At 43.5% G+C, this 11881-nt stretch overlaps 1 protein-coding gene across 6 annotated transcripts in view; it reads right to left on the bottom strand.

Annotated features, from left to right (window-relative positions):
• Positions 1-948: 948 nt before the first annotated feature.
• Positions 949-11881, bottom strand: part of LOC110071938 (sodium channel protein type 5 subunit alpha) — a 281534-nt gene continuing 270601 nt past the window's right edge. For 5 of the 6 annotated variants that reach the window (XM_078378169.1, XM_078378172.1, XM_078378171.1 and 2 more), the window contains 5 exons: positions 8882-8935; positions 7702-7843; positions 5809-5909; positions 4233-4503; positions 949-3134 (listed from right to left, as the gene is read on the bottom strand). In XM_078378169.1, coding sequence (XP_078234295.1) covers positions 1909-3134; positions 4233-4503; positions 5809-5909; positions 7702-7843; positions 8882-8935 — 1794 coding nt within the window. In that variant the 3' untranslated portion in view covers positions 949-1908. The remainder of the gene's footprint in view (positions 3135-4232; positions 4504-5808; positions 5910-7701; positions 7844-8881; positions 8936-11881) is intronic. The other variant, XM_073002844.2, reaches the window with a different exon arrangement.

The raw sequence follows: 11881 nt of genomic DNA, 5'->3' as shown, positions 1-11881 counted from the left end.
TGGCCTTTTGGATGATAGAGATGTGTCTCCTTCACCTCAGACCTCCTGAACATCTTTGCTGCCTGAGATGGGTTGAAGGCCGCTCTCCCATTCCTAATAGTGGAGAAAAATGGAAGAGCCCTTCTAGCCAGTTTTTGTAAATTAAACCAGGAGGGGGGAAAACACTTTCCCTTCTGAATCAGGCAGCAAAGAGTTTTGACCCATCCCAATGATAATCGGGGCATCTGGCGTGATGGGATTGGGCCCATGGAGAGCTGAGAGGAGCCTCTAGTCTTCCGCCCTTTCCTTGTTTCCTGCACTGAAGTAGTCATACCATGGCTAATAGCTGCGGGCAGTTGGATCCTCACTGGAAGTATATGCTCTCCTTTTTAACAGCTAACAGCCATCCCCTTTGTCTGCGGAATTGCAGAAGTATATTTCGCAGTGAAGAGCCTTTACTAATTTCAGACAAGATGGAACAGGGACCATAAGTCCATTGGGCAACGTAAACTTAACATTTGGCATATCAAAGAAATAGGCCAGATGGGTGTGTCGGGGGACCAGACTTTGTGTTGGGTGCTTCTTGCTCAGAGTTTGATCTCGGTTGGTTACATGGGGGAAGGCTGATGTGGTACTTTGATCACCTGGGGGAGGTGCAATTCTTTACTACATCCTCTCGTTTAAAATCTCGAGTAAACTTCCTTGCATGCTGTCAATAGTGGTTCTTCCACCCCAGTTGACCGGTCTCATAAAAATTACACCACTTATACTCATGAAGATGAAGTCCAAGTTGGCTTAACTTTGAAGAAAATCTTCAGCCGAAAGAAAAAGTAGCCCCACCACTTCGGTAGCCTCTGTAGACGCTTTGGGTGGAACGTTCAAAAGCCAGAGGGTTTTGTTTTGTTTTTTCAAAGAAGAACTTGAAGAAGGTCATCCAAAACGCGGTGAAAGCAAAACAGACTCTTGGAACATAGTAAAAAAATAGTGCTTTTATTGGTGGGTTTACAAGCAGAACCCATTTGTGTCTAATATCCTGCAGGTAGAGAACAAAATTAAAAATAAAACCTGACTCATGTCATGCTTTAGGTGATGTCACTTTTTGCTTTCTGTTTTTCCCTGGGTTAAACTGCCCGCAAGCAGCTGCACGTCCTAAGCGGGTCTCTTTGCTGTAATCCACGGCGAGAATGTTGCTGATGTTAACAATTTTGCCTTGCAACCCTATTTCCTCCACAAGCACTAGCCTCTTGCATTATCTAGGGAAGCTGTCTTCCATTCCGGCTTCGTCACGTAGAGCGTTAGCATCACCGATCTCCATGGAAAAGGAGACAATTTATATCTTTTTTTTAAAGTAAAAAAATATCAAATATAATAAATTTATGAAAGACCATTCACACCATATACATTAAGTATTACATTGTTGCTACAGCAGCTACGTGATTCCGCCCGCCCTCCTGCCCTCCGTCTTCCTCTTCGTTCTCACGTCCTCGTTATAGAATGCAAGGTTGTACATGGCCATTAGTAAACGCACTAATATGAGTAAGACCTTAAAATGAAAAATATGCGGTCAGGTTTTTGTTTTTAAATCTGTGTATAGATATAAATTATTTACTGTGTTACAGTCTAGCGTCTCCAGAACCACACCTCTGCTATAACAGCTGTGACATCAGGCTGGACACCCCCTCCCCTTCTCTGTGCATATATAAATATAAATATTGAGCAAAGTTGAAAAGAGCAGGGTCAAAGGTTATACGTACCATAACACATTGACGCAACCCTCTCGTTAAGGGCTAATCTCCCTTCGTCTTTCCTTTGCCGTTCGCATTTAGAAAAAGGCTGCTTCGACGGTTTTGGAGTTACAGCGTTACATTCTGTAAACAATATTTTAAAGTGTCCTAAACCAACCACCCGACCAACCCACCCACCGCGCACTTAAACGACCGACTCTTTATCTCTGTCCGGTGACAACTGGTCATCGAGGTGTTCGTCGCTTTTGCTAGAGTCCGTCAACCGTAGCTGGAAGTTGTCACTGGTGCCTCTGGTGACACTGTCGTAGGAAGGAGGGAAAGACGTAGAGGACAGTGTTTCCGACCGGTCTATCGGCCTCCCGTAGTTCTCACTCATCATGGATGCAATGAGACCCTCCTTTTCCGGTGCATCGTCCCCAAGAGGGCAAGCTTTTTGGCGATATAAATAAGATGCCTGCTTCATGGAGCGCTGGAAAAGGTGGGCCCTGTAAGCCCTCTGGATGATGACGGCAGACACCTCTTCCTGTTTTCTCCTGAGCGTGGTCGTGATGGGCTCGTAGGAGATCTTCGATGGATTGGCAGCCATGAATTTTTCCTCCATCTGGATTTTAAGGGCGTCCATCTCTCCCGATTCCCCCAGGACTCTTTTGGTGAAAGCAAACAAAATATCTAAGCAATGGATCCTGTCTCCACTCACCATGGGCAGGTCCATCGCAATGAGTTTGAGAGTATTTGGTTTCGGGATGCGCAGAGGTTCCGACAGGGCATCCGCGAAATTGGAAAGTACAGAATACTCAATAAACTGAGTGGCTTCGGCGTCGAACTTCTCCCAGATCTCGTAGAACATGTCAAAGTCGTCCTCACTGAGAGGCTCTGTGCTCTCTTCAGTGGCAACACTGAAGTTCTCTAAAATTATGGCTATGTACATGTTTACAACAATAAGGAAGGATATAATGATATACGTAACAAAGAACATGATCCCCACCGCAGGACTGCCGCAATTCCCTCTGGAGCCATTCGCATTGATATGGCCTGGGTCACAATATGGCGGGCCGGTGTTCAAAATGGGGTGGAGAAGACCATCCCAGCCGGCCGATGTCGTGATCTGGAAGAGGCAGAGCATGCTGTTGGCAAAGGTCTGGAAGTTGAACATGTCGTCGATCCCATACTCGTGCTTCACGTAGGCAAAGTTGGCCATGCCAAAAATGGCGTAAATGAACATGACGAGGAAAAGGAGGAGCCCAATATTGAACAGTGCGGGGAGGGACATCATTAAGGCGAAGAGGAGAGTCCGGATCCCTTTGGCCCCTCTTATAAGTCTCAGGATGCGACCGATCCGAGCCAAGCGGATGACTCTGAAGAGGGTAGGAGAGAAAAAATACTTCTGGATGATGTCAGATAGCACAGAACCTAGAGGGTGGGAAAAGGGAGAGAAATGAGGATTGCTCATTAAGTGGAGTATCGAAGAGTGTAGCACTACCATTAAATTAAAAGGTCTGAGTCGCACCAGTGGATAAAAGCCAAAGAAACAAAACAAGACAAGACGAGATAAAAATTTGTGGCATCTTAAAGTCTAATTATTATATTTTAATGTGAGCTTTTGTGGACAAGTCCACTTCGTCAGACATACGGGGATGGGGTGGGAATAATGTTTCGGTTCTCAGCCTCTTTTCCTGAATCGGTTCTGTACACTTGCTTGATCGGAGTCAGACGGGGTTCAGTTCGGAGTGACTCTTAAAGAAGTGTGGTAAGGTTGCTCTCTGAACTCCCATTGGACTCTCTTAAGTTCATAGATTTCACTTTTCTCTTCCTTCTACTTAAAAATATTATTGGGAAAAAAATTGGAAACTTTTCCCCCTGTAGGTCTGATGTAGTGGACTTGTCCACGAAAGCTCACATTAAAATATAATAGTTGAAACCACACATTTTTGTCTCTTCTTGTTTTGTTTCCTTAGATTTTGCCTGATATACCAGATGATAACAATCCATACAAGGGCTGATTGTCTATTGATGCCAAAGGATGCCCCCCACACCCCTCTTTTAAGGCACTGTATAAGGGGCTGAATTTAGTTAACAAAACTAGTTAAGCAATCGGATGCGTGCCTTTCTTGCTGTCCGATCATACCAAGAATGGGTGTAGGATTGTCAATGATTTTAGAAGTAATTATTGTAATTGTTACATGGCAACACCTTTTTTTTTCTGTTGAGTAACAATTAACATTTCCCATTATTTTACATTGTTAATAGACTTCCTTTGTAAGTTGAAATGATTTTTTTAAATTTAACAGTTCAACGAACCCACTGATAAATTAAATTTATTAAATTTCCCTGCTGGTTGAATGTTCTTCCCGATCGCTAATGCTTCTCAAGCTCAACAGGATGATGTGAAGGGTTTCGTATATTAAGAGCACTCCACCCCCTACCCTTGTGAGGCTATTCCAACACCCATTTGGGCCACATCAATCTAGAGAAACCGTAGTTTTCAAATTTGTACTGGGCGGTACCTACCTACAATCGATAAAATGACAACAACAAAATCAAATATATTCCATCCATTGGTGAAATAGTAGTGACGCAGAGCCAATAATTTGAATATGCACTCTGCAGTGAAGATGGCCACAAAGACCATGTTGATTTTGTAAAGGATGATCACTTTTTCCGGACTCTGATCATCTGTTTCCACCATCATGGTGACCATGTTTAGACAAATGAGGAGCATGATGCAAACATCAAAGGCTTGGTTCAAGACGACATCAAAGAGGAAGCCTTGACACTTGTTCTAGAAATATGAGGGAGACACCGGCATTAGAAGACCAAGGTAGCTAAGTCAGACAAGACCATTTCCCTCAACCTACTTGAGCCTGAAATGCTGGGCTGACAGTTTTCTGAGTGGCATGGAACTTTTTAACCATTTGATTGTTTCTTCTCCATGGTTTTTAGTACAGTGGTACCTCGACTTACAAATATCACTTGCGAACGATTCGAGTTACGAATGGCTCCATTCGCAAAAGTTGCTTCAACTTGCGAACAGAGCCTCGACTTACGAATGAAAAAAAATTGAAAAAAACTTTCCTGCCCTTTTTTTGACCTAAGTTCATCTTAGGTCAAAAGAACAAAAAATACAAAAATTCTCCCCCTAGTGGTAGAGTACGGATTAACTGGCTTTGCATTAGTTCATATGGGAACGAATGGCTCTACTTACGAACAGTGCCCTGACATACGAACGAAAAACAGGAGGTACAGATTAAATGGTTTTCAATGCATGCCTATGGAAAAGTTTGCCTCGACTTATGAACTTTTCGATGTATGAACACTGTTCCAATACGGATTAAGTTCATAAGTCAAGGTACCACTGTACATGGTAGCCATTACGAAAAAGAGAGATTTCTATGTATTTGAACTCAGGAAAGATGACAAATGCATACAGGCATCCATGTTGAATCAATGAGAAAGGGCCCCAGCAGTGGTCTGTTGATAACACTGGTTCTCATTATTTATTTATTTTATCTATATACTACTACAATTATTTATTTATAGACTGCCCATCATGAAATCTCTTCACCAGCTACCAAGCAAAATTAGGTACAGGAAGCCCCCACCCCACCCCTGCATCCACAGGATCAGTATCCACTGATTCACTTATCCGCTGGCTGAAAATACTAAAACACACACCCCAGAAATACTTATTTAGATGTATTTCCAGGGCATATTTATCAGAATTGGGCACTAGAAGGAGCCAAAGACCATACAATCTATAGCATTCAATACTTCTGTGTTTTTCTTCCGGGGGGGGGGCTTCGAATCGCTCCCCTGCAGATACTGGGGCCCTACTCTTACAGTTCCATAACCACAGGCAGGACAGCCTGTGTTCCTCGTTCTAATATCCACAGAGATCTCTAATCAGTATTCATGCAGTAGAAGAATAACACCATATTTTTCTGTTACTACACCCTGTTTTGACCCCCTTAATTAATGGCAAAACAATCAAACAAACAGATGGAGGAGAACACTGCGATTGATGTGCTCTTCTCTCTTTCTAGCAGGGTCCCCTGCAGAAATTCGAAGATATCTTTAGCAATCTCACCAGTGGTCTTGGAATGGGTTTTTGAGGTTTCTTGGAACCCAGCTTTTTCATGGCATTATAATATTTCTTCTGCTCCTCTGTCATAAAGATGTCTTGTCCACCTAAGTATAAAGAAGATAAAACTCACATTATTTTGGATGAAAAAAAAGGAAAGGAAAAATACCGATTTCAACCACCCCCCCATCGTATTAGGAAGATTTTGATATTGCTCCAATATTGTTTTCTTTGCATTAAGATTTTGTTTTGTTTTGTTTTTCCAGATCTTTTAAATATTTCTTATTTAAATCCCCCTTACATGGTGGTGATTTACCCCTTGTTTCATTCCTGTCTGGTTTTAGCTCCTTCCATTTTTCATTGTACGGTAACATGTCGGTGGGTGATGTCTTTTTATCATTTTGGTTTACGGTTGCTTTTATAGTTTTAATTCGGATACTTTTGTACTGTGCTTTTAGATGGGTGTGCGTTTTTATGGAAGCGCTGGGCCAAAGTCTTGTGAGTTAGACCTGCAAGTGCAACAGAATCTGTACAACGCTTGGAGGCAAATTGCCTCAAGTTAAGAAGTCCCTGTAAGCTCTTCTCTGTTGTGTGCTGAGTTGCACAACCCAGCAAACAAACCCTGTGATGGTCTTTTAACTAGAGGCAACTTGCGCCCCCCCCTCCCCAAGTTATGCTGTTTGTGTTAATCTTGTGGGTGTAACTAACAAGATTCTTGGCCAGTGAAAGATGCCTAGAGAATTTGTTTTCTGTACAAAAGAACAGAACTGAATGTTTTTTTCCCTGCTTTACCTGTGGTAGAACTAATCCATTTGCCTTTCTGTTTTGCAATATTTCCTTCGTGTGGCTCTTTTTTACTTCCAGATCCAAGGTCATCTCATTTTGTTTGTAAGAGACCACCTGTGATTCCATAGAAAACCACCAGCTTTGTGCTGAGATGAGAGCACTGCCCATTTTATTATCAATAAGGCAGATAATACACTTACCGAGGGCAAGGAGTAACCATTATGGGTGCCACAAATATAGCCATTCCTACGTGCCTCACACATAGGTTTTCATTGGCTGCTCCCACCTTATGGAATCCCTTCTCTCAGGACCTTCCACCAGCAGGTGAAAACCTTCCTTTTAAACTTCTAAATGCACCTGCAGGATTGTGTTTTTTAAGGAGGCAAATGTGGCATATTTTATTAGGATATTTTATTATCATTTTTATCAGCCTCTTTATTAAACATTTTAAAAATTTCCATCTTGTTTTAACTAATGATGTTTTAATGCTCTTTTAGTTCAATCATATGAGAATGTGAAGAATAAATGATTATTATGACTTTAAATATATATCTTTTTTTGTTGTTTTATACTATATCCCCTTCAAAAGACAGGATATAAAATAAGCAACTACAGTAGGATCCCCATATATGCAGGATCAGCATCCGCTGGTTCTGTTATCCACAGTCTGAAAATATTAAAAATATTAAAAGAAAAATCATAGAAATATAATTTCTAAAGGTGAAGTTTCCAGACCTGACCACTAGAGGGAGACCATGCTATGTAGCATTCACTAGAGAGAGAGATTTCTAGGATGTCATTATCAGAACTGGCCATTAGAGGGAGCCAAAGAAAATGTTATGTATAGCATTGGCTATTAACTTAGCATTTGATATAATCTGCGTTTTAAGCATCTCGGAGGTGGGGCTTGGAACCAATCCCCCACAGATATGGGGTCCTACTGTAAAAATTTTTTCCTCACACTGGAAGTGATACTATACCCTAGCTACAGAGGCAGCTGTACTCCCCCGGAGGAGCAGGAGGTTCGAAAAATGACCCACAGAATTTGCTTCCCGAAGAGGCTACTATTCCACCTCTACTCTTTGCCACACTTACGAGCGCATAAAAGGCTACTTATCTTTTTCTTTTGTTGATTGAAATTATCAATGATGACACCAATGAAGAGGTTCAGAGTGAAAAAGGAACCGAAGATGATAAAGATCACAAAGTAGAGGTACATGTACAGGTTATATTCCCAGACAGGTTGCTCCTCACGCTGCGAAAGGAAGATGGAAAAAGCAGGAAGGAATGATTTTTTTTTTTAAAGCAATTGAAATCCTAAACCAGAATGGATATGTTTGTTCATTTAACCTCCCTCCACCCCCTAGTGAACAATGTATTATATTCATCAGCTCACAGGAATCTTTCTGCCATTGGGTGGATGCAGTGAAGTTCATACCCTATAACTGCGGTTCCCAACCTTGGGGCAATCCAGGTGTTCTTGGACTGCAACTCCCAGAAACCCCGGCCGGTGCACCTGGTGGTGAAGGCTTCTGGGAATTACAGTGTAAGAACACTTGAGTTGGGGACCATTGCCCCATAGCAAAGGCAGGCAACATGTAGACTGTAGGCCGTGAGTTGCACACCCTTGCTTCCCCAACGTTCCCCCCCAAATAATTAGCATGTGTGTGTATGCGTATGTGTGTGTTGGCTTAAAATATTCCCTGGTTACCTCTAGAACACTGGTTCTTAACCTTGGGTTACTCAGGAGTTTTGGACTGCAACTCCCAGAAGCCTTCACCACCAACTGTGCTGGCTGGGGTTTCTGGGAGTTGCAGTTCAAAAACATCCGAGTAACAAAGGTTAAGAACCACTGCTCTAGAAGATGTGGTGGCAATTCTTCCACACCCCTCCAAAATCTTTTTAAATTTGGCCCCTAGAGGGCAGAAGGGAGGGTGTCCATAGGCCACCATTTTTGTAAGATTTTTTTTTTAACGAGAAGCGGGGTTATAGGAGCAGGTACAGCTCTCCAGCATCCAGGGATGGCTGCCTAGAGGCCGCCCTGCAACTTCAGAGAAGTTACATTTGCTTCCATTTGACTTTAGGGGAGATACTGAATGCAAGGAAGAAGGGCGTGTAACTCTCTATTTGGCCCTTCGGAAGGCAAGGGTGCAGGGCTGGGGTTCCCTAGCCATGCCTTTGGAAGAGGACTTCACTGGGGATATCGGTCGGCCAATAAGACAAACCTAGTTCGGAAAACAAGATGGGGAGAGGAAAACGTGAGACAAACGCACTCTCAGCTGGAGCAGCCTACCTCTCGCGAATCCACTGCGGCATACATAATTTCCATCCAACCTTTAAAAGTTGCCTAGGGGGGGAAAAAAAAAAAAGAAAAGGAACAGCTGTAATTAGGATAATCACAATAAGCATTTCTGTTAACGGTGACTTAATTGCTTTGTGTTCTTTACTTGCAAGATGATGTGAGTAGGGGGAAAAATATTTCTGACGGCTGTTAAAGAAAATGACAATATCACCCCATGGATTTGGGTTTGCAGGAAAGCGTAGGGCTGCTTTGCCAATGAATTGATGGCTTGCTTTCAATGTAAACTCTGGTTCATGGCTGGAAAGGAATTATTGGCTTGGGTTAATCTATTTTGGGATGCATTAACAGCAGCATAATCTCCATTTCCCATAAGGCACCAGTCCCCCTTTATTTGGCATTGGTTATTCTGCATCTACAGTACCGTGTCCAGTTTTGGACCACAACACTTGCAGAAGGATGGCAACACACTGGACCCAGTTCAGAGGAGGGCAACAAGGAGGATCATGGGATTGGAAACCAAGCCCTGTGAGGAAAGTCTGAAAGAACTGGCCATGTTTAGCTCTGAGAAAATAAGACTGAGGGGAGAGAGGATAACACTTTTCAAATATTTGAAAGGTAGTCATACAGAGGAGAGGCAGGATCTGTTCTCGATCATCCCAGTGCAAGACACGTAATAATGGGCTAAGCTACAGGGAGACAGCTATCAGAAAAAACTTCTTAACTGTTAGAGCAGTACGATAATGGAACCAATGACCCTGGGAAGCAGCGAGTGCTCCAACGCTGGAGGCATTATAAGCCCCTTCCAACTCAATTATTCTGTGATTCTATGTGTCTCCTACTCACAACATTTTTCGCTCTCTGTGATTTCTCACATCTCAGCCTAGTAGGACTCCCTGCTGAGACAGCCCGCAGCATCAGCAGTATTTCCTGGCTTCTTGTATAAATGAGACTCTGATCTCATTTTCCATTTCATTTCATTTCATTTTTCTTGTCTGTCACCTATTGTTCTCTGCAGGAAACGATCAAATTACTGTACCTGCCGTTTATTGACTTTGCTGCTGAATCCTATGCAGGCCAAATGCCCTCCTGTACAGGAATTGTAACAATCCTGCGCAGTTTGGCATTTTGCTTAGGAAAAAAAAATTACTACAAAACTCCTGACAAATCCAGTGAATTTCCTGCGAGATTTTTCATAGAAAAACCCAAAATCTCCTACAGAGGAATCTCTCAAATACATGGCTCTCTTCTCTAACCCCATATCAGCATTCTCTGCTCCTCAGCATCTGCCCCTTGCAGCACCCACCTCCCTCAGCCTAATGGTAGGACCGGCCCTAACTGTAAACATTTGATCAGGGTAAATTGTGCATGTGTAGAGTCCATTCAAAACAAGTAAGAGGCTCAGGTTGCTTTGTTGAGAAATTCAGAACATAGGAAAGCTTGTAAAAATTCAATGGAAAGGCTGATGCTAAATATCAGATTTATAGGTGAAGTAACATTCAGCGTAGGCCAGGGGTTCCCAACATTGCAGTGCAGATCCAGGGGGTGCTGTATGTACAACCCAGGCAGCAGAGCGCCAAGGAATAAGGGATGGAACATAAAGCTATGAAGGCAATAGAGGAAGCCATGTGCATGCCTCTCCTTTCTCTTCTCTATGGCCCCCAGTGGAAGGGCTTGGTGGATGGTCTCACCAGTGGCCTGCATGAGGACCTGGAAGGATGCGGGCCCTTGGGGTTATTAGGGTAAGGAAGGAGATGGGATGGCTAGGGGTGGTCAAGATGCTGCTCCCGATGAGAAAGAGAGCCTCAGCTGCCCCTCTGAGCCAGAGGAGCCACGGCTAAGGGTCACAAAATAAAGGGAGCCAAAAGGCCGAAATGTTTAGCAACCACTGCCATAGCAGTGCTGGAGGAGGCTCTGGAGAGTCCCTTGGACTGCAAGGAGAACAAACCTTTCCATTCTGAAGGAAATCAACCCTGAGTGCTCCTTGGAAGGAGAGATCCTGAAGCTGAGGCTCCAATCCTTTGGCCGTCTCATGAGAAGAGAAGACTCCCTGGAAAAGACCCTGATGTTGGGAAAGAGTGAAGGCAAGAGGAGAAGGGGACGACAGAGGATGAGATGGTTGGACAGTCTCATTGAAGCGACCAACATGACTTTGACCCAACTCCGGGAGGCAGTGGAAGACGAGGGCCTGGCATGCTTTGGTCCATATGGTCACAAAGAGTCGGACATGACTTAATGACTAAACAACAACAACACCATAGCCCAAGAAGAGATGGAAGGGATGTAAAAGAACAAATAGTATCCTCATCATGGAGATGGACAGGCCACACCATGAAATAAGTCGTTGGGTGATAAAGAAACTCATCACTGGTAGCCTTGGATCTGAAGCAGTAAACGAAGTACCGCCAACTGGATAATGGGTGAAGATCCGTTGGACTGGCATGGATTAGAAGAGTGCAGAACAGAAATTTGGGGAAGCAGAAAGGGGAGGGTGACATCCAACTCTGGATGCCACTGGACTGATAAAGAAGAAGGAATCGTCAGTGCAGTTTCAGGGGAAAATTAAACCAAGATGGAATTTGCTGCACATTTCCATTTTTTGACCTTTTCTCCCAAGTGAGCCACATTTAGTGTCTGTCAAGTGCCTGCAGCCCACTGGATAGCTCAGTGGTTTAGGTTTCTGGCTGCAAAGCCAGAGGTTGGAAGTTCGATTCCCCCACTGGGCCTCCTGGGAGTGCAGACAGCCTGGGTGGCCTTGGGCCAGTTGCACCGTCCCAGGGCGCTCCCTAGAGGAAGGGAATGGTAAACCACTTCTGAATATTCTCTACTTAGAAAACCCTAGACCATAAGTCACGATGGGACACAATTATTTATTCTTATTAAGGTGCATGTACGTCAAGTCAAAACTCTGAGAATAAGGAATTATGGGATTTGTAACTCCCAAATATCAGAAAATCCCATCCATCTTCAGAGAGAAATCATTTACACATCAGA

This window comes from Pogona vitticeps, chromosome 6, assembly GCF_051106095.1.
Source record: "Pogona vitticeps strain Pit_001003342236 chromosome 6, PviZW2.1, whole genome shotgun sequence".
Taxonomy (NCBI): Eukaryota; Metazoa; Chordata; class Lepidosauria; order Squamata; family Agamidae; genus Pogona; species Pogona vitticeps.
The sequence above is the reverse complement of the archived record's forward strand: the minus strand, read 5'-3'. Positions and strand labels throughout refer to the sequence as shown.